This window comes from Toxotes jaculatrix, chromosome 5, assembly GCF_017976425.1.
Source record: "Toxotes jaculatrix isolate fToxJac2 chromosome 5, fToxJac2.pri, whole genome shotgun sequence".
Taxonomy (NCBI): Eukaryota; Metazoa; Chordata; class Actinopteri; family Toxotidae; genus Toxotes; species Toxotes jaculatrix.
This window is the reverse complement of record NC_054398.1, coordinates 21062613-21089532: the sequence shown is the minus strand read 5'-3', so window position 1 is coordinate 21089532 and position 26920 is coordinate 21062613. Positions and strand designations below refer to the sequence as shown.

The window sequence follows — 26920 nt, the reverse complement described above, 5'->3', positions numbered from 1 at the left end:
TAATGACTGTGTGTACGTGCTTGTTGTGTCTATGCTGATTATTCTAACCTCTCATTTCTATCATCAGTACATCAATCGGGTTCTTACGTATGATGATACCTCCTACACTTCTCTTTTCTATTGCTCTTCTTCCTCTCTGCCCCTCCTTCGTCTCTTCAGTAAAAATCACGCATCAACCAGTCACACTTACATGGTGCAGACACAGGCTCACACCCACAGAACTGTAAACACACACATACAAGGACGCAGGAATCATGCAAACAGATTACATACTAATTTAAGACATTAAACCCACCTGTCATCTTTTGCTTAAGAGAACCATATCACTTTGTTATCGACTACATGCACAGATTCTTTTCAGTTACATTAATTTAAACACACACACACACACAGCCATCGCCTGACAGAACACACACTGACTGAAGGTTAGATAATCAGCATCAAAGATAGAGAGGTTTACCCAACACCTCTCAGTGCTCCTGCCTCTCAACGGCTACAAGTCAGCTTTGCAACAAAGCAGGTAAACTCTTGACCTTGGGGTGTTTATTTATTCAACTTTAGTTTAATCCTTAAAGAAAGTCTCTTCAAAGGACATAAGCCCTCCACCAAACGGCGTCAGTTATGACCTAAACCGACGTGCTGTCACCCCACAGAAAGAGGCTTTAAGCTGCTCACACGCAACGAGGATGTCAAAACACTTCGATATCCTTTACGCACACATACACACAAGCCGCTCCTTGTCCTCCATCCATCTCCATCTCCACCATGCCTCAAGTGCCAAGTTACACAACAGGGCTCGTCTTCCTAATGTAAGTGCTTCAAGAGAAATTTGTCACAGCGCCGCCCCTTGCTCTTTTCAGGCCCAACTCGTCCATCCATTCGGTTTAACACACATAAGCTATCAAATCCACTCTGTCTTATTGTTGACAAACACATTACTGCACATCCCAAACGATGCACTCCAGAGCTGCGTGGATGTGTGTGTGTCTGTGTGTGTGTGTGGGCCCGGGGCCCAGATGGTGCTGCAGACAAAAACAGTGTGCTGATATGTCCCAAAATGCAAGCTGAATATAGACTCTGAAGTCCAATCCACACTCAAATATAAACCACTTGTAAAAATAAAAATTAGGTCCAACTTCCAAATCAGTTCATGCTGCTTAATGTGCATCAAACAAAAATGTCTTGGTCAGTTAATATAATGACCATTATCTGTATTAGGGATGCAACTAATTATTATTTACATTTTCTGTAAATCTATCAATTGTTTTCGATTAAATAATGGCAATAAATTTCCCTTCACAAGAGCCTGAGGTGATGTCTCCAAGTGGCTTGTTTTGACTGACCAACAGCCCAAAAACCAATAGCCAAACTTTAAATTACAATAATATAAAACAGAGACAGGCAGCAAATCCTTACATTTAAGAAGCTGGAAGCCCCAAATAATTGGCCATTTTTATTGTCAAAACAGCTGATGATTAATTTCTACTACTTCACTGATCAACACAACACTGTACTTGCATCTCAGTCATTTTGATCTTTCTAGCATATTTCTTGCCACATCATGCTCTTTCTTGAGCTGCCAATTTATGCAGATGAATCTGTGTAATCATGGGCCTGTTTTTTATTAAAGCGAGAACGGCTCTGTTTGGTATCTGCATGTATCCAGTCCAAAAGGCAACCCAGCTGTCTATGTCACACTCACAAAGCTGCAGAATCCTCTCTGATCTTTGGCGCAGCTTGTGGCTTTCAAATACAGCTTTGAGCACAGCGGTGTCAGCAGCTAGTGCACTTGTGAGGTTCATAACCGATAGCGTTATTAGGTATATATGAATTCATTCAGAGAGATGGGAAGATAAAACTTCATGACTCGTTATTCGAACACATTTGTTAAGCTTCTCCCTGGCTGGTCAGCCTGAAATGGAGGAAACAGTCACGTGCATTGTTTCTGTTGATACATGAGATCTCACAGCCGTTAAAGAGGGCAACAGCGTGTGCACGAATGTAGCTCTTTGTTGTCACCTGCCATGCAACAAGGGACCGCTGCATTATTCTTAATTACGGCCAGACGGCTGTAACCCAAACAACAGAGGAAGGGAAAAACTTGCAGAGTGATGAAATCCACAAATCTTCCCACAATAGATCTGTAAGGGCATACTCTATATTTATGCTTGTCTGAGAGCAGGAATCCTACTTTCCTTGTCTAGGTGCTGTAAATATAAGGGAGTATAACAGTGTTCATCCATATCTGTGCTTGCACATTTGCCCGTGTGTGTGCATTTTATCCAGTGCCACTGCCTCTTACTCGAAATTAAACTTCACTTCAGGTTCATCCAAAACTGCCAATATGACGCCGCTCTCCTCTGTGCCCAACTGCCCATGTAATAATGCCTGATATTGTTAGTGCCCATTTACTTCTGCCTATTTGTGTACCCACTGCGCTGTGTGTTTGAGTGTGCCAGTCTGGGGCCTGGCGCTAGGTTGTGTGGATGGCAGCAGCTCTGCCTGATCGTACTTGGCACAACATCAGTGGCTACCTGAGTCATCCAGTCTGCCTGCACCTCTCCCTCCAACACCCGTCAAATCAAGCTCTTTCCGCATTTGCACACGGAAAAGAGGAATGTGGACTTGGTCTGAATAGATGTGAATGGATACGGGTTCTTTTGCATGCAGCAAAGAGGTTTAGACACACACACTGACTGATTTGCTTTTGGATTCACTACTTATAACAGCGGTGGAACCTACCAACAGCAGAGCCTTTCTCAAACATTTCTCCAAATCTCTTTTCTGTTTTTTTTCCCATTAAAAAAAGACAAACTTTCCTTCTTTAATTGACTAAGTTACCATCAAAGTGACTCTCAGAGCTATACAACATTACAACATATATATTTTTTAAATCAGGATCATCTAAGCAACCCTGTAAGAAATAAAATACTATGAGCTTAAACTGCAACACTTTGAGGTCGTATATTTGCATGGGAAGGTCTAAAGGTACAAATTATTGAAGAGGTCATTCATGTCTATTGAGTAACAAGAGTGGAATGAGTCTTAAATAGCTTGATGCATGTGCTCGTCATGTGTTGTGAAATATTCTGTTGTGACCATTTCAAATGATGCTAGTGTGTGCACGTCTTTGTCTGTATGTATTTTCAATTAGCCACAGAGTGTCATGTGACTGATAATGCTTTGACTTGGCTATTCATGCTGAAAACCGGTAAATGGATGTTTCACGATATGTAGATCTGAGATGTAATGAACTCTTACAGCTGTTCAAAATGTGTGCTGTGTGGAAGTTGTGTGGCATTCAGAGGTGCCATTGTTCAGTAATGCTATGCACGGAGGTGCGTCATGTGGTGAGCTGTTGTCTTGCATCGCTGCTGAGATGCACTGCTGCTGTTGCTGCTGCTGCTGGCTGTACTAATGTTGATGTGTGTTGACACTCTTGCTGTGTAAGCTCTGTGCACCACTGCCATAAAGAGACAGTATGTGTGTGTGTGTGTGTGTGTGCGTGTGTGTGTTCTACTTATTGTTGTCATAGGAGATGTTGCAGCCTCAGAAGGCAGCAGCAGCAGCTCAAGTGTGTATCTGTAGTGTGTGAAGGAGATTATGCTTTAAGATGATGTTGAAGTGCGCTGTACAGTGTATATGCTGTTACGTGTATTTAGGTAAGTTTGTTGTGTTTCAGCAGTCAACTGAAACGTTACAGCAACATGCAACAATGAACCACTGCGTTTCCTTTCCTCGCTACAGTCAGACTGATGTGACCCAGACAATAGAAGGAACCAGCTTATGACACACATACAGAAACAGAAAGAGACACAAAACATGGAGGTGCTGAGGGGGCTGGTGATCGGAGAGTGTTGGGGTGAGAGAGGACAAAATAGCAGACAGATGGACATGCACACAGACATATGGGGAGGAAATGATAAGGGTAAGGAGTAAGGAAAGGAGGAGGAGGAGGAGGTGGTGTTACCTTTCGGGGGACGAGGATTTCTCCGAGTTCACGGACATGAGCGGTGCCTGTTAGCCGCTCGCTGGCCGAGGGACCACAGGAGACGGCGAAATAGAACAGAAACCTGCTTTCTCTCTCTTTTTTACTCTTCTCTCCCTAGCTCTCTCTGCTGTGTCTGAGTAAAGGAGAGGAGAGGGTTACTGCCTCCCCTCCTCCTCCTTCTCCTCCTCCTCGTCCTTTTCCCTCCTCCTTTTCCTCCTGTCTCTGTGTCCCTCTTGTCCTCTCGCTCAGAGGAGAAGAAAGGATGGAGGACAAGGCTCCGCAAAGGATTAAAAAAAGAGCAGCAACTGTGCAGTGCAAAATCTGGTTGAGTGTGTGTGTCTGCCTACGTCGGTGTGTGTGTGTATGAGCTGATAGCGAGAGCAGCAATGTCAGTCAGGCGCCCCTCCTCATGCCCCAGCCTCCTTCCTCCCTCCCTTTCCTTCCTTCCTTCTCCTCCTTCACCTTGCCTCTCTTTCACTTTCCCTGCTGTCACTGAAACTCCCCTTTTGTCTTCCTCTTCCCTTGTCCCCTTCCTCTCTGGTGTCGCCGGTTGAACTGGGTGATGAAATGAAAACACAGGCTCTGGATCCACAGTGTGTCTGTGTCTGTATCTCTCCCTTCCTTCTCTCTCTGTCTAGCTGGCTCTATCAGGCCTTCTGCAGCTCTGCACAACAACAGAGCCCAGGGCGAGCTGGAGCGTTCCACTTTCTGCGCAGGCAGAGGGGTGTCGGCTTGTGACAGCAACAAGGAAACTAATGCTTTTCTCCTTGAGGCGCACTCTCCACCCCCTTTTTTCCCCTTTGAATTAGTCCTTCCCTCCCTCTCTCTCTTTTTCTCTCTCTCTTTCTGTCTCTCTCTCCCAATTGCCTTATTACGACATCCTGTATCTCAGGGCAACGCCGCACAGATCTGCCTTATACTCCCCCCTTCTTCTCCTCTCTCTCACATCCTCCCTCCTTTTCTCTAAACCCCATTTCCACCTCTGTCTTGTTTGGACGCCACTGCTTAAACATGTGTGTCTTATCCTTTTCGGCCTCCATCCCAGTCTGACTCTATTTCCTCGCCATCTCTTTGGGCAGATGGGTCTGCTTCTACATGAGTGAACAGCTCACAGAGAGCTAGCCAGAGGGTGTGCCATGATGGGGGGTCTGTCTCTATCTCTCTATCTATCTGACCTCAATATTGGTGTGTGCGTGTACGGATGCTTGTGTGCGCATGTATATGTATGTGAGAGCATGTGTGAAAATGCACAGCGGGGGTTGGAGGGGCATCCTGAGGTTAACATGACTGATCCAGGATGCAAAAGTAGACATGCGGTACACAATGTTTACAGTATATACAGACAATTGGCCTAAAATACCTGTCAGTGGTCCCTGAAATGAACAGTCAATGTGAAACGATGGACATTTGTCTACCCTTAGAGATTTTTACAGTTTATAACAAGACAGCTATCCCCCTAATAATGTTATAATATAAAATATAATACTGGATTTGATAGATTTTCCATCAGTGTAATGAAGTATCTTGTATTGTCAGGTATTTAATTCACTGGACAAACCAAAAACAGACGCTCTTATCTGGTTATTGGCCATGGTAACAGCATGGCTCTGGAGACAGCAGCGTCAGTTTGTCAGTTGGTCTGTTGGTCCATCACTTTGGTCCAGGGTTAGGGTTTTAGTGAAATATCTCAAAAGTTTTTCTTTGGTTACGTTTTGTGCTGATTAGCAAATCTTAGCATGCTAACATGCTAAACTAATCTACCTGCCTAACATCAGCATGCCAGAGTCGTCATTGTGAGAATGTTCATTATATATCACACTTTTAAAACATATAATGCAACGTAATTTTATCTATATTGTGCAAGATTTCATATAAAATACTGATGTTTCATGCAACCGTGTATCATGGCCAACATGTCAACAAAAACTCCATCACTTGATTTTCAAAATTACAATATGGTTGAAAACATTACTTTAAATTTTGTAAAAATGATAACAAGATGACATCGTAGCATCAGCACACAATACCACAAAGAAATGTAATAAAATAATAATTATCACCCAGCCCAAAAACAAGGCCACTGATTTTGTAAAATGTAATGCTGGTCATATGTAAATAAAATGTCTGACAAATACATTTCTGGTAATAGTACAAACACTGTAGCCATATCTGACAGCTATCAGAGGCATGAGACATGCCTGAGAGACAGAAAGACAGAAAGAAAAGAGAAACACAATGATCCCCTTTCTCTCCTATCTCCATACAGTTCCACTATCCCACATAAAAGGACTACATTAGGCACACATGTCTCTGAGCCAAACTATTGTCCTCATTCTCTGTGGATGTGGGCCAATGGGGGGTAAAATACACACTGGGTCTCAGCGCATCCAGACAGCAAGAGGAATATTGAGCTAATATGAGAGGAAGCACTCGACTCTTTATTCATTTATTTTCCATACCCAGTTTTGTCAGGGTCACAGGAGGTGGTGGGGGAGGGGACTGAAGCCTATTGTAGCACAAACTGGATGTAATTCAGGAAAATCCCAGACAAATCGCCAGTTCACAGTAGCAAGAGAACTAGGGATCTGCTTGGAAAACATCACTTCACAAGTTCAATATCTAATTTGAGCCCATATGATCTCCCAACAAACACATGCATGAACACTAGATCTTGGTAAACCGAGCACTGGCATGAACAGTGCCAAAACCTTGCACATACAGAGGAGGTTGGGGCGGTGGAGGGAGCTGTGGCAGCAAATGGCATTAGCAAGTGTACATCAGCACAGTCAGTTATAAAGGCCAAACTGCCACTTTCATTAATATGACTGGATGATACCAGCAGCTAATGAATGAGCCCAGGGAGGTTGATCTCTTTTGTTTTCATTTATTGTCTGTATAACTGATCAACAAATCCAAAAAAGAATATTCCATCAATAATTTAATTTTACAAAGTCATCTTTAGACCAATGCAATCTGTTGGATCCGTATCAGTGCCAATACAGACCTTATTGAGCAGACTAGGTATCGGCTATACCGTGGCCAATTCCCTTTAAATACAGTTTCTTCAACAATTTATTATAAATTTATAAGTTTTCAATATCAGTTACATTCTTTCAGTCATGGCAGGCTGCTGACACGTTTGTAGTGCACAGCAATCTCTGGCCACATTCCCTTACAAAAAAAAAATTATCAATTAATATAAATTATTACAGTGGACAGTGCACAAAGCTCCTCAATAAACACCCCCCTAAATTTTTATGGGAGCAATGGTACAATCCTAATGTCACCATTCTATGGGGATAAACCTAGCAAGACTTAAGACCCCCCAAAACAGAGTAGCTCATTCATGTGAAGGAAACATGCACACACACACACTTACAGGTGCACACACACCCACACAATAACACACATCTACACCTCAGGATATTTCACCCAGGCTATCAATTGGCAAATTCAAAGGCTGATTCTCGCTCTATTTTCAAAAGGAGAAGGAGCAAAAGAAGAATAAGAAAGAGGGGGAGGAGAGAGATGATGACTCTCATGAGCAGATATATTTTGGGAGTCGGTATTGAGGCTGCCGGGAGCTATCTTTAAGCGGCCTACTTCTCCTCACTGCCTGGTGGATGCTGGGGAGAGAGAAGGGGTTTATGCTGGCAAACACACACACACACACACATATTGCAAACTGCTCCTGAACACACAGTGCACTCAAACACACAAATGAAGCCACAGACAGAAGTCACAGTGAGGCACAATCATACAGACAAGTAGAAAAATGCATATACAGTGGATTGTGTGTGTGCGTGTGTGTGTGTGTGCGTGTGTGTGTGCGTGCGTGCGTGCGTGTGTGCAAAGGCAGATGAGCAAGATGCAGCTACCTTAACAGTGACTGTGCTCTTTGTGTCTACAGCCTTGTTGTCACTGTCTTCAGAGAAAACATTGCCCCCAAGTGGAAACACACACAATCACACACACACACACAAAGTGGCCTGCCTTGTAATGCAATGTATGTGGGTGTGTGTGCGTGTTTGTGTGCGTTTAGAGCAGTCAGTGTCCAGATTGATTGGCATACTGATAGCCTGAGGTCTGCCTTAGAGCAGCTACGCACTTCTATATGGAGTATACCAGCCTATAGGGGCTCAGGGGTATATTGGGACAAACAGCATGACGCTGCCCGTGGATAATGGATATACATCTCCTCATACACACATATACGCGCGCGCATGGTACGAGCCATTTCTATTTTTGGTTTTAGCAGCAAATGCGTTTTCCTCCACACCTGCAGACCTGACCAAAAACGACAGGACTGAATCCCAATATTTTAATCCCAATATTAAGGAGCAATTCAGCCAATTTACCGAGTACTACTCAGTCTGTGAAAACAGTTTGATAATGAGACCTGAGACCTGAGAACAAGAAACATCCTTAGCCAGACAAACACACAACCAGATTTCAAGAATAAAACATCTCAGGCCAGACAACCAACAATCAAGTGACACATAGGCTTAATAAAAACAATTACATGAGTCACAGAAGACATCAAATAATAAAGTTTTAAAATCACATAACTCTCAAAGCGGCATTTTTGACTGCAGCAGGAGGTTGATTTCAGGAAAAAAGCTCTAAAAATCCACTGTGTGCTACCTATTTGGCACCAAACAGCAGATGCAACAGAGTTAGAGACAAGCTGGTGAACATACCAGAGCATTTAGCAGCTAAAGGACCAGATATTCCCCTAAAAAGTTGGTAGAGACCCAAAACAGAGTTAAAAGAGAGTGAGTAGTGGACTTACACTCAGCAGGTGTCCAGAAACACAACTCCAAATGATAATGCTGCTTCACAACTGCTACATGGGCAAATAAGCAACTGTCAAGTTCATCATATCTACGTAAAAAGGTGATGACATGCCAATGCTATGTTCACAACTTGTTTGTGCTGCCCTGAAGTGGCCAAAACAATCAGTTACTGAGGGCTTAAGTAGTTACTGGATCATGTACTTGTTCTATTTAAGTGTCCCAGTAAGCCAGGACAGTGACCTAGTCTGCACAATATCAGTGTCCTGGAACTGGCTCACCTGTATGCAATACAACAATTAATAATGTTATTAACTACACCTGTGCTTTTCTTGTTGTGACATGTGAAAATGTGAGCCCTTAAACAAAGTATATTTCCAAACATCTGGACTAATCATGGGCTTGAATCACTCACTCATGGCTCTCCAGCCTCTTCTTCTCACTCATGTCCTGTCACTCTACTTTCTTCCAGTTTAATGGGAAAAGGCATAACGCCACCCACCACACGCACACACACGCACACACACTCACTCACTCACTCACACACACACACAGTTACTGGTCAATGTTGAGTGCTCGTAATTCATCCAGACATACACAGGTAAGCACCTTGCACTTTCTCTGCCTCATTACCCTGGGGAATGCACTCTACAGCAATATCTTTGAATGTGTGCACTTTGCAAGCTATAGCAAGAGTGTGCTGTGGTTGGTGTATGTGCAGTAAGTGACAGGGGTGGTATACTGTTTACCCAAAGCTCATACTTAAAAAAACAATGAGATTATGACCCAGTAACAGCTCCACCTGGTACTCTGTTAGCTAAGTGGTGTGTGTTTAATTGATGAATGAGTGACCCCTGCCCTCTCTTCCTACACTCTGACCTCAAGCGAGGCAGCTGCTGACATGTTTAAAAGGACCCTGACAACACATGGGGTTGGGTATCACTTGACACCAAGCTCGCCCGCAAAGTGGCCAACGTCATGTTTTTTAACACCCCTTAACCTCAGTAATGGAAGACAAGGCAGGTCCAGTAACAACACTTAGCTGAGATGAAGGTGTTGATCAATGTACTGCGTATGCACTGATGTGCACTTTTTAAAGGAATTTTAAGGGACTGGATGCCATTTTACACTAAAGACTGTAAATCTCAAGAAGTGAATGAAAATTTAAAAGCCACAAAGATTAATTAGCACAAGTGAAATGGGATATTTGTGTGTACTGTGACTGACTAACATAAAACAGCAAGCCTTGTATTCATCTCAGAAAGCACACAGAATCTTTAAACAGTTGATTTCAATAGGTAAACATAAGGTCTGAGCTAAAGTACTCATTCACTTCTAGCATGACAAACAACAGGAGCTGGAAGAGCAGTACCTACAAAGAATCCTTTCACCAACCACCAAAAACTGGGACATGAATACCCTCTATTGGCCAGAATAAGAATTACATTCATGAGACTCAAACTTGCATACAATGCACTCTTCACTTGATACAAAACATTCATAATGGGATACAGGGCACTGGGGAGACGTAAACAGCAGCACTTTGGTGGGGGTGGGGCAAACAAAGACACAGAAAAATAAAAAGTGTTTTTTTCCTACTGTCATAAAGCAGAGAAAATAGTCCTGGCCGCAAGCTGAGGGGGCGTACAACAATGAGTGCCCTGTGTTTCCAGCTACAGAGTACTGTGATATCAGCCCTGCAGCATGGGGGTGAGAGAAGGCAGGCCTTTGGTCACCGGCGAGTGTTATGTCAACACAATGAATGTGATAATTCACTTAGCAGGACTACTGCTGTAATGTGACTGAAATACTCTGAGACTGGTGGTTAAATGTCTCTACAGGATTAAATGTGAGGTTACAGCCTTCAAGTTGAAGCTAAATGGGGCCAAACAGGAGTCACATCAAAAAGGCAGCCAAGAGACAAATGCAGACTGGAAAAATATGCCTCACAATTGGAAAAACATGTTAGAGAGCTCCAGTGCAACATTAAACAAGGCCCACCTATGAAAAATAAGATCTAAGTTGTAACAGACCAGAATTATTCTTTAAAATTGAGATTAATGACTTTAATTTAACGTGAGGTGTGTAAAACTGCCCTTCAGGCTTCCTGTAAGCAGCCAAGTTCCACTGGCAATCTACAAGCTCAACGTGTGGTGCAAGGGTTGGAGACTAAGAGGCCACAGCCATGCTAGTTGTTCTGTAAAGCTGTACTGGCACAGCAGTGCACTGAGTGAAATACTAACATCAGCACTGTCAACATGCACAAATGATAATGCTAACATGCTATGTTAAGCAGGTGGCTTAGTTTAGGAACTGACAATTAGCAGGTATAATGTTTAGTTTAGCATGTTAGGATGATAAACTAAAGCGAGGCTGAGGTCATAAAAAAAAACTACTGGACAAAATGAAATATGTATGTGATGATGGTTGGTGAAAAGTTAAGTGACGACCACAGTTAAAATAGATCACTGTAATAATCTGGACTGAAGTGATAGATAAACTGACCGAACATGCCATGCTACTGGGAAGGCTAAAAAAAAAAAAAAAGAAGAATGTGAAGCTGTAGAGAAGTATATTGAGCTAAGCAGAATTTATATTTATATCTGTGTAAAACTGATTTGAGCTGAACTGAACCTCTATCATGCAAACTTATAGAGGCCTGATGTGTTGTAGGTGTATTTCATAATGACAGCAATAATGCAGCGAACACATTTGTTATTGCAATACTGCATGCAACACTGAATAAATCCAACACTAGAGCAGCACTCCATGTGCAAATGCTCTATCTAAATGTTTTGACATTCAGACAGAATAAGAACCACACACTACATAGACCACTTCAGTTGCAAATAACAGATGTAGTGGATGGTAAAATGAATATATCTAATTTTTTCCCACAAAATACATCACAAAATGTGCTATCGAGCTAAGAGAGGGTTATAAAATTGAGGATTTTATCAAAAAATAAATTCTGTATACATCGTTTGGTTTATTTGACCAAACTCACCTTTTTTACTCATGATTACATTTCTACAATCATCTAAGTATGAAACTCAGATGCTTCTTGATCTGTCAAGAATTTTCAGCCAGGTTTTCAAGACTGAGCTAAATGAGGACACCAGACTGCTCAGTGTAGCCAATTACTCAATGTTTACAATGACAGCAGCAGCCGTGGTAGAAAGAAGCTGATGCATGGATTGTGAAGGACACACATATGCACTGAGACTATATACAACACACTCTGTGCAGAGATACTGAGGCAAACGAATACCTTGTGGCTATAGACTGCAAACATGAGGAGCAGTGATTACAGCTGGCACTGGCAATTCAGTATCATTGAAATGAGTATTGATTCTGTCCTGTTGTGCCTGTGTCTGCATCCATCATATTATCTGTGATTATTGGTGGGTAAATAGGGGAAATGTTTAAACATATTACGCTCTGACCTGCTGGGGCACGCAGACGTCACAAGCAGCATCTTGGTATCTCATCATCATAGGCTTTCAACAGTTTCTTTTAACTGAAATTGTATCTAGATTTTCCATGGGGCTTTGGGTTTGAGCTTAACTTTTCCCATTTTCAAAGGGGGTAATTACTTTAAATCATTGCTGGTAGTTCATTTTGTGCAAAAGCAATTCACCGAGCAGCAAGAAGCAAAATAAAAAAAAAAAAAAGCAGCAGGACTGTTTTTAAAAATGGACATTAAGTGATCTGCAGAATCATGTTTTCTTGGGGTGCAACATGAATAACCAGATCGTGACAACAAAGACAAGAACATGCAAAAATGATGAGAGACAGCAACATTCAAGGATGTAATTTCCCACTCACAAATCCCATTTTGTCCCCTTCACTTGTGCAGTTTGAGTTTGACTGCCTCACTAAAATCTCTCTAAAATTGTCCTTTTGCTGTCTGTCTGCCAAATCAAACAGCAGCAGGGAGAAGTTTATTAAAAATGTGAGCTAGCAGCAGCAAGTGATTTGCTGAACCTTTTTTGCCCTGCGTTTGGACACTAGGCTTCATAGAGGTTGCCCTAATTTGTGGAAGTTGTTGAGGCCATATGCAATGTGAGAAACAGATGTGCAGACACTGATGAGGGTTGAAATGTGCCCTTTCACCTCCTCTCCATGGTCAATCATTGAAAAAAAAAAAATCTGTTTTAATTACTTTAAGTTATTTAAGTCAATAGAATTTAAAAGATTATGTGCTTCCTCGGCTTCGGAGTGTGCTGCAACATCAGCACATATGTTAAAATCTTCCACAATTAGAGGTCCCTAATAAATGGTGATGTAGACAATAACGGAAAGTATGCTGGCTTTGCATTTCAGTAAAACTGCATAACATTTTTAGGAGGAGAAACACCCAAAGGGCAGTGCTACTAGCTAAAGAAAAGAGGAATTAGAGGTGCCGGCGCCACCTCACTTTCTGTTCTCTCTACATTAGTGTGAAAAATTAAAATGAGCTGTTGTGCTGTCTGCTTCTGTCTGAGTTGCCTCTTGGCAACTGAGCAACATAAAAATATACAATAGAGGCTTTACACTGATAAATGTGACTTTAAAGCTTGACACTGTGTTTTTTGTATATTTCGCAAGCATATAACGTGTAACCAAAATTGAAAACAGAGAAAGAGCTTAATAAAATAATATTTTGGAAGGTTAAAAATGCAAAAGAAGTTATTTGAAAGCTTGACAGGACATCCATCAGAAATGCAACTTCACGAGAGCATTTCCTCCCTCCCAATCAACCAGAAGGTGGCAGTGGAGGGTGACTGTACAGTGTACAGTCTCCCCGACTGTGATAAGCTCCTGCTCTCACAGAATTACATGCCCTATTAATGTCGTCCCTTCCTCCTCCCGTGATGACCCACTGGCCTGCAACTGCAGAACTCCACCACACTTCAGAAGAGGGAGCAGCAAATCCTTGTTCCCTGTCCCTCGCTGAACCAATCCTATTTGGACCACACACGCTCTAAACATGGGAATCCCTCCTTTTAATTCACTCTTGCTCTGTCTCCTGATTCAGTCTGATTGACTCGGTAGATTTGCTCGGATCTTGTGCTTTCCTGGCTGACGTTCTGGGAAAGCAGGAGGAAATCCTTAACGAGCTCAAACTCTCCCCCCGCCGGTCAGACAAACATCTAGTTTAAAAAGGGGAGCAAAATCTAATGGAAAAATCCACCCTGTGAGACAAGCAGATTTAAGGAGCAGTTCATATAACAACAACAGATTATAGTACTGGCAGGTTCAGTAAGAGCTAAAAAGGAACAACCACTCAGCCCTTATTAACTGCCAAGTTCAGATACAACCTGGTAGCTCACAAAATCAGCACATAACTATTGAAAAGGTGAGATTAAACTCTTCTTCTCAGGAGCCCCTACTTCAACACCTACTGGAGTGGCCTACTTCTTCAGTATCAGCCAGTCAGCCAGCAATAATACTGGCACTGTGGTCACCAGGGAGAATATCATTCCCACTCAGACACCACAGAGGAAGCAGCTAATATCATATTACAAATCAGTATATAACAATGAATGATCTGTGAGGGGCACAGTCAGTCTCTCAGTACGAGACAGGATGAGTGTATGTAGATAAATCTAGACATAAATTTTGATTTCTTATTAACAGTGACAAATGTATACAAATGTTTTACAGCATTTTCCCCCCATAATTTCCCCAGTTTGGACAGATTGGAAAACAATCTGGTCTCTATCTGCAGCTGAAAGTACATGTTAAGTATTTCACACATAACACATAAATATTCACAATGGATCAAGTGATTATGTATAGTGTGCACAAGTGCTGCTTGTAGTGAAGGACCCACAGGGAATTATCACCCAGCTCTGTGGAGCATTTTGGCGTCTTTTAGGTAATTGTTTTGGTTTTACGGTCCACAACTTCCTTCAGGGTCAGTGCTCTTGTCACTTTTTCCAGCAGCAGTTTTCAGTGATAGAGCTCTGTTTAACCCACATTACGCCAGCTAACCAGCACCAGACGTAGAGGCAAAGTTAGTGACTAGCTTTTGGTAATGGACCATTTAGCAGGGAATTGGTGGAGACCCTAACAGAGCTAAAAAGGAGAGTGATAATTGGACTTACAATCATCAGCCAAAAACACCAATAAAAACGCAGTATATGGCAATGTTGTGTTGCTTCCATGTGACCAAAAAAAAATGCAGATTTAAAGAAATCCATACATTATAGTGATGCCAAAATAGGAGCAATCAATACTGGAATTTCAACTGTTTCTGAAATGTGTAGTTATTCCATGTATTTGACCTGACATGGGCCTTGATGGGTAGCAGGTAATTACTTCTGCTCAGCTGTCACTGTAAAATCTAGCGCTGCAGGCCGACTTGAAATTAGTTTCACCTCACAATCCTGACATGACAGACCATGGGTGTGGATGGTTCCTCCGTGGCCTTGACAATGAACTCGCAAAACACAAACATGACTCCCTCTCTGGTCACCTTCCCCTGTGCGGAGCTGCTTAAAAGGAAACAGTATAAATTGTTGTCGTTCAGGTCTGACTTGTAATGGCACATTTCCAAGGATGTGAATCCAACTTTGGATAAAAAACAAATACAAGCCAAACAAAGAGCAGCAGCAGCCTGCATGTCTCATATTCTTACATAAATGAGCATTTTGAGCTCTCTGCTGTTTCTGCATTCAGCTGCTCGTCGTTCAGCGACCTATGCGCTTTCTCACTTGTGTCCAACGCAGCAGATTTTGCAAACCCTCATTTCCTGCCTTCAGCTGCCCTGTGGCATCCTCTAATTCCCTCTCTCCACTTTCCTTACTCACTCTCTCCATCCCCAGCTTTCCTGTTGCTATTGGTTGGCCAGACTCTTGCTCACACATATGCAAACTCTCCTTTTCACCATCTCAGTCCTCCTCCCTCCCTCCTTGTCTCTCTCTTTATCTTTTGCTCCACCTCGCTAGCTTTCAGCATGCCTCTCACCGTTTCTCTCTCCCCCTTTTCGTCTCCCACTCTCTCCCTCTCGCTCTGCATGCAGCTCACATGCTCCACGCTCAGCTCCCACCATCAGCTCCATCCAGCCAGGCTGCAGCACTGATGAAGGAAGCATTATTGGCTGAGCTGAACAAATCTGCTTGCCAAAGATCAACTCTCTGAGGACATCTGGCCAACTCAAGACACAAGGCTACTGGTGTTCATCCACAGATAGATGGACTCCTGTGTTCCTCTGGGAATCAATTCAGTTTATTAACATGGGAGCCAGTCTGGACCTTTCGCTTACCAGTTCCTAATCAGTAGACATTCATTTAGCACAACAACAGGCTGATCTTGCACAATAAGCAAAAAAAAACATTATTAAATACATAAATATTTGGCTGCCAAGCCCAATATGAGTGGTATTGCTCTTCTCATCAAAATCTTGGCAAGAAAATGAACAATTTCCCAAAATTTTGAACTGTAAATTTGATATCTCACACACTAGCAAAAAAGTGTTTCATATAGTATGTACAACTTCAAAAAACAGTATTCAGAAATCTGAATTTGTGACATAACTGGACTTAAAATTATACAGGGTCTGTGGCTTTTGGGTTAAAATACCATGGACCTTTGTTACATCTTTCTCCCCCTCATTTCCTGTCATCCACTCTCACTATATAAAGACACAATATCCACTCTCACTCCGCCGAAGACAACAGGAGGGATAAAGACACAATAAAGTGCCCAAAGAGATAGTCAAGATATATGGAGAATCTATAAAGAAACACATGTAAAGTCTGCATATTAATGTTATACAGCCCTGTATGCATATAGATGTTGATTTATTGTTGTAAATGATGCTTTTTTTTTGTGTATCTGTATGCTGACAAACCAAAATGTCATCTTTATGTGGTATATATTATATACTGGCCTTAGCTTTATAAATTTAGAAGAGTATAAACCTGACAAGCCATTTCAGTCTTGACAAACTCCAGCTTCAGCTTGCTGCCTGGTACCACTGATTAAGCCCTGTCTCGTCTCTGCACAGCGCTCCAGCCAGCTGCCTGCTCTCATCTTCAGTTAAAGACTATGGGCTGGGCAGAACCCCCACTGAAAATCAATGCAGTTTACAGTGCAATGTCTGGGAACATTAGTCAGGTTAGAGCCAGCTCATTTCATGCAGAAGGGTCTACAGCACTACGACAGGCACTGCAAGCTGACATATATATATACAGCATAGAATATTAGCATTTAGACTCAATAGTGCTCTGTCTGGAAAAGTTATGACTAATGAATACTATTATACTGGTGTCGCTTTATGTCCCATTCACACTCACAACCCCAGCATGTTTTTGTATGCTGATCCAGATCCATTTAGTCCAGGAGGTGATTCACACCTAAGTCTCAGCCTCTGAAATTTTCAAGGTCCTGTCAACTTAAAACATGAAATGGAGCCACTTTTTAAATCTGTATTCCATAAGGCAGATTCAACATTTTATCTTTTATCAATGAGAGCCATAGGTTGTTGACAGGGCTGCTAGCTTTTACTACTCTTCATAGGAACCTCTTTCCACCATATGTACCATTAGCTGCCATTTTAAGCATATGGTATATATATTAATATTATATAAAAATTTTATTCTTTAGCTGTTACAGGTGCAAACTCTACTCCACTCTGCCTTGGCTCTTAACTACTGCATCATTGTTGTGCCTGTAATCATGGTGGAACTAGGACTTGCTTTGTTGGGTTGTTATTGCTACTGGTCCACTGGAGTCATACAGCCAGTGTTTCTATGGGAACATGCACAACAAAAGGGCATGATGGTCCATTTATTTTAGGTGACAGTCCAAACTCAATAAAGGGAGAGATGATAAAGTGAGAGAAATAAATGTGAAGGTGTAAAAGCTATGATCCGTCACTAAACTAATCCGGTCAGAGAAAAAGGGGTACGATGGTTTCGTGTGGCTCCTGCAGCAGCTTGCAAAGCACTTGTGTTTTTGTTGCTGAGAGTTGAATCCCTAGTAAAGAGAACAAGCCAAGCTGTACGGGCTGAGACAATGAGCAATAAAGATAAACGTGTACTAATAAATCAATTTGGAAGTTTATATTTCAATATTTTTGATTAAACAGTTAAGATGAAGTTAAGATGACTGTTTATCATCATTTGACTGCTTAAAGGAAAAAACGTGTATTTTTTTATCTCTTGCCACTGTGTTGCACTTCTTTGTGAGTTTATCCTTTTATGCTTCTAAACTTTTTTCCCATAAGCACCTTCAAGACTTCAATCATATACACAGTATATGGACCAAAAGGTGATTTCCTTTTATTTCTACATAAAACAAGTAACGGTAAACAGAAATGTTGGATTTCTAAAATACAGATCCCTTAGATTTGTCTTTTTTAAAAGCATTGTCATAAAGATATAAATATTAGGTATAAAGATATAAAATATTAGAGATCTCTGCTGGAAAAAACACCTCAGATGGCTTGGTTCTTTTTGTTTGGCCTTGGTTGGAGATCATGTTTGCAAGAACAAGTTTACTGAAGTGTCAGTACCAGTAATCTTTTAATATCTCAACTCTAATATCCCTCGTTCTCACACACGCAGACTGAGAAACAGCAGCCAGATCATCAGCACAGACTGAAAGATCAACAAACCTGTTGATGAGATAAAGAGATAAGGTCAGGTTACTACACGTAGGCAACAACGTAAACATCAAAGAACCAAAAAAAAAAAAAGTTGGACGATGAAGAGAGATGGTGTAACAAAGTTAACGTGGTGTGAACTTTCTTTTGGGCCGCAACCAAGTTCAAAGCATCTCCTACTACTCCACCTACAGCCCTTGCACATCTATAGACACACACAGAGCACAGAGATATTCTAGTATTCTAGTATAGAAATGCAAGAAATTATACCAACGCACAACCACGCTTACAAATCACAAGTAGTGTCTTTGAATTCTGCTGCCTGGTACACAATGTGTGATCAGCACAGTGATAAAAGCTGGTGAAAGACTTTGAAGACCAGACTTGTAGCTGAGCATGTGGTCCCCTCACAAATGATACCGTCTGCCTCGGCGTGAATCAGCAACAAATACGTCACATAGCTTTTGAATCTGCAAAGAAAAAACCCTGAAATCTAGCGTTGAGATGCACCATACCTCCTGTCAGTTTCTGATCAATGGTGTCTGAGATACTGTGTGACGAATAAAAGATGACTGATCCATCATTCTGTAGTAGATAATAATGAGATTCAGTGCATAAACAATTGTTAATGTGCCATCACTTGAATGAATCTACAAACACATTGTTTATATTGCCTCATTTCATCATAACTGTGGAGTCTTTTGTTAAGTTTACATTAACCCACCATGTGGTTACATTAATAAAATCCACAACAATTCTGGTTCATATTATTACATGTCTATTTAACAGTTCACAAACAAGACACAATCCAGCAAAAGGTGGTCAAGATATTTCACTCAAAACCAAAAATGACGGGGTTCGTGCTCTAGGCACCATGAATGTCTGAAAAACATTTCATGGCAAGACATTCAGTAGTTTTTGTGATCTTTCAGTCTGGACCTAAGTGGTGGAACTGACGAACAGACTTTGCCAACTACAGAGTCACAGCACTCGCGTGGCTAAAAAAACAGAACTGCAAATTCCTCAAAACCTCAATCCTCTAGCCGCAGTAAGTAATGCAAGACTGCCCAAATAACAAGAAGACCCACAGTGATACCTCAAACTTCATCAACAGAAAATCAAAGCAAAGAGAAGCTGCTGTACTAATGCAGTCATCCTTTTTCAACAACAATACCTGATCTTTGGAAAGTACAGAAGACAAACATCACTTCTCTGCAACGAGTGAGTCAGACCACAGTCTGGCTCTTAAATAAAAGACAGCAATTAAGACAAAAAAAAAAAAATCTGTATGAATACATCTGATGCATCTTTAGATAATGAAAGCTGTTGATACATGCACTGCAATTAAAAGGCCCTGCACACCCAAAGGTACTCCCCCAGCAGGTGTTCTCACATATTTGGCCTGGTGAGGTCTGTTCTTAGGCTTGTTATGGTGTGTAAAAACTGTGACTGTCAGTTCTGTAGCATCTGTACTGGTGGCCCAGTGACTTAAGGGACTGACCATGACTTGCAAAGTCTGCTTTGTATCATACCATCCCTCCTCTCTCTCACTTTCCCTCTCTCTCACAATTTCCTCTCATGTTTCTACTATTGACTCTCTACTAAAACGCATAAAATACAACCCCCCCTCTGCAAAAGAAACGTACCACTATATATAGTTTTGTTGCACCTGTTGGGACACAATAACTTCTACTTTTTCTCATCTTCTTAGTACAGACTTTGGTGACCTCACACAAGCCCCAGCATGAGTCTGCCATACTTCAGCCTGAGCAGAGGCTTACGAGAAGAAAATGCCAATGTGGGAACGTTGTGTGATGTTGGTGGACAATGGACATATCTGCATATGTAACCATCATTATCATTACACACACAAGAACTCTCCTATGCATTCCTAATAAAGTCCTCAGCAAGGCACCTGGATCTGTTCCTGTAAGCTGTGGTTAAATCTCCCCTGCACCCTCTGTGTTTGTTAGCGTGTGTGTTTGTTTGCCGGACCGAGTGAGGTCAGGTCAGAAGCCACACAGTTGGGGGGGTGAGATATAATGGACACCTCTTAAGGCTGGGAATTTTTTTATGTACGTACATGTTTGTCTGAATGAATGAGCTCAAACATGGGAAGTTGTATCAGCTTAAATCAGGGGAGATCAAAGTCAAGTGACAAAGCACTGACTGTATCTGAACTGAGTCTAAACACTACTATTCACCGCAGTCCATAATGGTCTGGATGTGAAGGTTTCTTTGTAGTGGAAATGTGTGCGTGTGAGACAGTGTGTATGCATTTGTGTGCATGTGTGTTTGTTGTGGTTTCAGGTTTTATCTCTGCTATGTGAAGCCCTTCAGCAGGGGTCAGGAATGAATCTGGATCAAAGGAGATCACAACCCTTGAGAGTGAACTCTGTCTTTGAAAGTGAGTGTGTCAACTGCCAGAGAGGGAGAGATGAGTGTGTGTGTGTGTGTGTGTGTGTGTGTGTGTGTGTGTGTGTGTGTGTGTGTGTGTGTGTGTGTGTGAGTGTCTGTGTGTGTGTGTGGGGGGGGGGGGGGGGGGGGGGGGAGGGGACTGTCTAAAGTGAAGTGCATAAAATTTTCAACAGTCTAATCTTGACACACACTTGAATTTATCAAACTGCTCAAAGTACAATTTTGGACTTAAGTGAAAGATAAAGTAAACATCATTCACTTTTATACCTGCTCATAAATGTAAGAATAAAGACATTAAACTTCTTTTGACTTAGAGACTAGTCTGTGTGGTTCTAAATTCTCCTTAATATATGATTTCTCTGAAGCAGCTCGTCAACTATTCAGCCAATTTCCTGTAATTTCACCCCTATTTAAATATTTATACATTATAAACATGTTAGATTGAATCTTTTTGGATTCTGACTACTATACCCCATCTTAGTCACTGTCTTGAGGTAATTGTTCATCAGCTTTATTTACAGTGTCTATGCTGCAATTTGAATTCAGTCCATCTGTCCATTTTTTTTTTTTTTTTGCACAGCGGCAACAGCAGAACAATGATTATTTTGATGAACTGCCCCCACAAGACTTCACAGAGCCAAAGGTGACATCTGCAAATGTCGTGTTTTGTTCAACCAACAACAAAATATTCTGTTTACTATGACATATGACAAAGAAAAGTAGAAAAATCCTCTCATCTGAGAAGCTGAAATCAGAAAATGTCTGACATTTTTTCACCAGCTTTGCTTGAAAAACAACTTATTTTGAATTTATGAGAAGGGTTGCCTTTTATTTAGCTATATAATCAGCAGGTTAATTAAGAATGAGCACCATTTTTAGATGCAGCCCTACTTCATTGAAAACATCAGTAAGGACGGTCTTGAATCAAGAGTCGTTTTGTCAGATTTACTCATTTTCTCTGCATTCTTAATCCCTCTGTGGGCTAAGCCCTGCTGTATATATCCCAGCATACACCGGGCAGAAGGCAAGACCACATCCAACAACAGGACATCAATCTCCGGGCTACCACAGGAGTCATTTTTCACTCAGCAGACAGCTGCTCCTGGAAATAAAAATCTGAAATAGGTGAAAATACAGCATGAAGCAGAGTGATTTCATCACTAGCATAATATTTTCATGTTTTAAGAAAGAATATGGGGGGAACTGGATTTATGAATGGACACTTTTTTTTTTTAGAAACATCTGGTTGCTTATTTGTATTATTTTCTATTTTTTTGTGCAGGTGTTTGGGAATTCCAGCACATTCGAGCACCCGGCCCCCGGCAGCCCCCAGGGGTGGTCGCACCGTTGGTAGCACCTAATTGATGCCTCCTTCGGCTGCCGGTGACGTCGCTCCAATAGCATCATGCCATGAAGTAAGCCCCCACTCTCTCCACTCCAATTCGCATGCACTTTACAGAGCCACTGCGCTGCTCACACGCCAGCCCGCTGCAACCGCTCACGCCCGGGAAATCACGCTGAAATACCCGTGCATCTTCCCCGTAAGACCGCCTAACAATACCAGAGGCGCACACGCACCGAGAAACAATGCTCTGACAGATTCAAGGAAAGTTACATAATCAAACAGCATGTGAGAGATTCCCACAGAGGGTAGGTGATAAATGGTGGGCTTTTACTCCCCATCAGTCTGGTCCAGCCATCACTGCTGCAAAGGGGGCCAAGGAAATGAGCTGTCACATCTGTCAAACCTCCCTCTGCAACCCCCAGTACAAAAATCAATCAAGAGGTCATCAGCACTGAAGAGGCAACGTAAGATACAAAGCTGAGGAAATGTGGCTTGCAAATGTTGCTGGGAGTCAAGTGTGGACCTGTGGGGGGACCTCAACGTCCAAATGCCCGGTCTGAGTCCTTAAACGTAAATAGCAACTTCCCACACTTCACAGTAGCCCGTCTGTGAGATGTAAATACACGCCTTTTGCCATATGTGCGCACAGTGTACCGCCGACGCACCGGCAACAGCGCCGGCGTCACACCGAGAGAGACCCGCTGTCAACAAACCAAACCCCGGCAAACAAACACTTCACCTCTCCCAACGTCGTGCGGTCCCCGACCGCCGCCGCCCCTCTTACCTCCGATGGTGACCCGTTTTGTCTTTCTTCCCCTTCGGCCTCCTCTTTCTGGCCTGGATGGCCATCACTGGCGGGGTGAGGTTACGTTTGTCCACGGGCATGACCGACGTCCGAGTCCGGGGAAGGGTGTAGGAGGGACGGGGAGAGAGAACAAACACACATCATCAGGCTCTGAAGCTGGCTGGCACGCGTCATTTAGCGTCGTTTAGCATGCATGTAGGCTTCCTCCTCGCGTAACTTCTGCCACCTTTCACATTAAATACAACCAGAAGCATAGGCGAGTTAGTGGCTGAGGGATACGCACCTTTCCTGGAGCTCATGTTTCCTCCTCTTCCCCTCAGCAGGAGCAGGCAGCACGGCGGCAGCAGCCGGAATCTCTCTCACTCTCACTCACTCGCTCTCTCTCTCTCTCTCACACACTCACACACAAACAAAAACACACACTAACCTCTCTACCTTTGGATGACACGCGCTCCCTCTGTCGTTTGAAGCCGGAGTCGCGTGCAGAACCGCCTGGGCCTGCGCCACTTCGCACATTTGACAGTTAACTTCACCTAAATATAAAGTTAAACAGCAGGATATAGCTTTGTGGAACTGTATTGGTACTTTCAAATGCTGTATTAGTTCGTCCACCTCATTTGTATCAACATAAATAACTAAACAACAGAAACAGATGTCTGTATAAAGCAATGCAGTTCAACAGCACCACAAACCACATCCTCCAAAATGACCACGGAGCTGAATCGACACCTCTGTAAAACAGTTTCAACAAAAACTGAACATTAAAATCTTCATGGAGGGAGAATTTATTGTAAGACTCTTTAATCAGACTATATTAGTTGTACCTAATAAAAGGGCAACAGAGTTTACACTAACTAAATGTAGATTATTTGTTACTAGCCAGTTTGTATTTCTTTATATTTAATTTTCGTCTTTTTTCTTCTCATTTGGAGGCTATATTGAACTTCATTTAAGCTGTTGAACAAAATAAACAAGTAGTATACTGACTAAACATGTATTATTTAGTTTAAAGCAACATGTTCAAGCCAAACAAAACTGAGGTGCAGTAGTTTAGTACTGAATCTAATACAGTTCTCCTCAGCTATGTTACACTTTTACAAAGTACTGTATCAGTACACAAGCTTGGTAGCAAGCCCAGGATGCTGTTTCTATACTATTTATAGTGTCAGTTGTGTGTTTTGTGTACTGCTGTCTGCGGCCCACTCTCTACTTTATGTAATTTCATCAAGATTTGTTGAAAGGCATTAAAAAATACCTAATGTATCCATTGTAATAAATAATGTGAAATTATTAGTCCAGTACACTTTGCTCCTCGTGCGAGTGAGAATTGGACTTGCCTGAAAAATGTGTTTATGGATATAATATCTATTAGGACCAAGCTCCCTTGCAAAGCTTGACACCACAAAAGATTTCATTACCAGAGCACCAAGGTACACATTTGTCTCTAGAGGTTTAAGAGTTATAATCCCCAGCCTCCTACATGTTCAAAAGCAAGTTCAGATGTCAGGTAAAAGACGATGTGGGCCATAGAAAGGCTTTGTCCCCTCTAACGGTTTTATTTCTGTGTTTACAAAGATTGCCTGTTTCTTTCAAATCCAGATCACCATTACCAGGAAATATGATCTGACCCCCTGTAGCTATATCCTGGAGTCACTGAAAACCATCCATCTCTCTCAGTGTATTCAGTTCTGCTTTAGCGAGTCCATGCACAGAATCATAAGCTACAAGTATAATTTAGAGCTGAATTTGAGCACTATTCCCTTTTTAATTTAGTCATAAGATGGAAATGTGACAGCAAATGGTTTCAAATGGCTTTATGAAAAAAAAGAGTAAGTGCCCAAATTTTTAGAATTTTTCCTTAATGCTCTTAGTGAAACATACCTACTTTTCCAGAGCAGTTGGTAACAAGGTACAGGGGAGGCAGTCTCAGGCTAAATAATTAATATCTCACACCATTTAATCACTGCAGCTCACCATTCAGCATGTTAAATTATACTTTCACTGATGTAAAATGTGATTGGCACTGTTCATGATGGTAGAATGGGATAAAATCACAGAATGGAGGATTATGAGTCAGAAAGAATGTTTTTATATGGACATTAATCTGCACAATGAAATGAATTAGCAGAACTTGTCTGCTACAATCGCGTAGGCATGATTGTGGCTCTGATATAATTGTTTTGAAAGCAGACACATTGCCTTTTAGAAACTAAATCAGGAATGCTAAGTAAAGTAAAAACAAAAAATAATAATAATTTTAAGGGAACTGTTATTCACTCTGCCAAACAGGCAAAAGATGCACTGACAAGGAGGAAAAGCAATGAAAAGTCAAAACAAACAGAAAAGAACATGAACATTGCCATTATTAATTACACCTTGCTAAAACTAATGTAGTCTGGCACCACAGTCCTGTAATAAATCCTCCCTTTGTAGATTTTTAGAACTGTTTTATGGAGGTGATAATTCAACTTTATTGACATATTGGAGGTGATTTATTATCTGCCCTCACTGATCCAGATGGAGTGGTCAAAATATTAACACCAATATTAACACCAAATATCAACACTCAGCCTGCTAATAAATGTCTTTACTGAGGGGGGGGGGGGGTTTAATATACTTCTTTAAGATCCAATCACATCCCCCTGCTCTTTGACGCGTTATTATAATTAACACAGTTCAACAGTTCAAAATATTACAGAGGGAAAGTATATTCATAACTCCAGGACTCCCCCTCTTCTATTTTATTTGCCATCCACCCACCCTCACAAGAACATTTTCATATCCCTTCCACAGCGTGCAAGCTTCCTGGAAGTATGGTAACACACAAACAAAACACAAACAGAAATACAAATAAATAGACCTTTAAAGTAAATTACAAAAGAGCTGGCACTTCCCAAAGAGTTTCTCAGAGCTGCCGAACACATTGTACATGATCTTTCCCAGTTTTAGAACAGAACACAACATCCTTAAGCCACCAAGAGGTGATTTGGGGGCCATGCTGGATTTCCACTGAAGTCACCAATGTTGCAATAAAAGGACAGTTCTTCATTTTCTTGCCCACAGCAGTGTACCTAATAATAAACTGAGTGAATTACCTACAACACAGTGCCCAGTGACAAAATGTGGATTACAAAACACGGGCTATGCGGTGAAAGGGTTTGGCGTATATCTACAGTTTACACACAGTTCATACAACCAACGCCCTGTTTTATCGTTTATTTTACCATCTGCGATCGTTGCTTTGTGTTGATCTCACCTGCACAACCAGCCTCGATGGTCAGTTACACTCTGAGTGTTTTACGCCTCCACAGTTAAAAGGCACCGCTGGGATTCGAACCCAGGATCTCCTGTTTACTAGACAGGCGCTTTAACCAACTAAGCCACGGCGCCGGTGGTCAGCAAGAGTTTTCTCAATCTTCACTATCGAAATAGAGCTGAATGTCTGGTGGAGAGAGTCTAACCAAATGCACTACAATTACATTTACCATTTGTCATTCACAACAATGCAGCTGACTTCGGACACCACTTCAAAACCTATGTCCGTCTCAGGGAAAAAGGAAAATATGACATCATCAATCAATCAATAAATATCACATTTATTGTGAAAATGCTGAATATTATCAAACCCAGGTTAACACATTTAAATTGCTTTTGTTTCTCAACAGCAGTCAAAAATTCTTGGACTTACTATCATGGAAAATGGAAATCTGGCAAGTATTGACATTTAAGAAGCTGGTAATGGTGAACTTTTGGCATTTTTGTTTGAAAAATACTTTAATGATTAATCAGTCACCAGAACTGTAGCCAATAAATTTTCTGTCGACCAACTGATTAATCAACCAATCTTTTCAGCTTCAGAGTACTGGTTGGTTTCTGAGTGCCAGAGGAAATAATGAAACTTAGAGCAATCTCTCATTTAGCATTTCTTTCATATTTAGATAATCTGAGACTTATAATCACCGACAATAATGAA

The 26920-nt window shown here is 41.7% G+C and overlaps 1 protein-coding gene and 1 non-coding gene across 6 annotated transcripts in view; both read right to left on the bottom strand.

Annotated features, from left to right (window-relative positions):
- Positions 1 to 23306, bottom strand: part of srpk2 (SRSF protein kinase 2) — a 62037-nt gene extending 38731 nt beyond the window's left edge. For 2 of the 5 annotated variants that reach the window (XM_041038676.1, XM_041038677.1), the window contains exons 1-2: positions 23231 to 23306; positions 22927 to 22993 (exon numbers count right to left, since the gene is read on the bottom strand). In XM_041038676.1, the coding sequence (XP_040894610.1) occupies positions 22927 to 22993; positions 23231 to 23246 (83 nt within the window). In that variant the 5' untranslated portion in view covers positions 23247 to 23306. Of the gene's footprint in view, positions 1 to 3970; positions 4643 to 22926 lie in introns of those variants that run through there. The other 3 variants (XM_041038674.1, XM_041038675.1, XM_041038678.1) reach the window with 2 other exon arrangements.
- Positions 23307 to 26263: 2957 nt separating this feature from the next.
- Positions 26264 to 26337, bottom strand: trnat-agu. Its single transcript has one exon. It is a non-coding gene; the product is annotated as a tRNA-Thr (tRNA).
- Between the last annotated feature and the right edge of the window lie 583 nt (positions 26338 to 26920).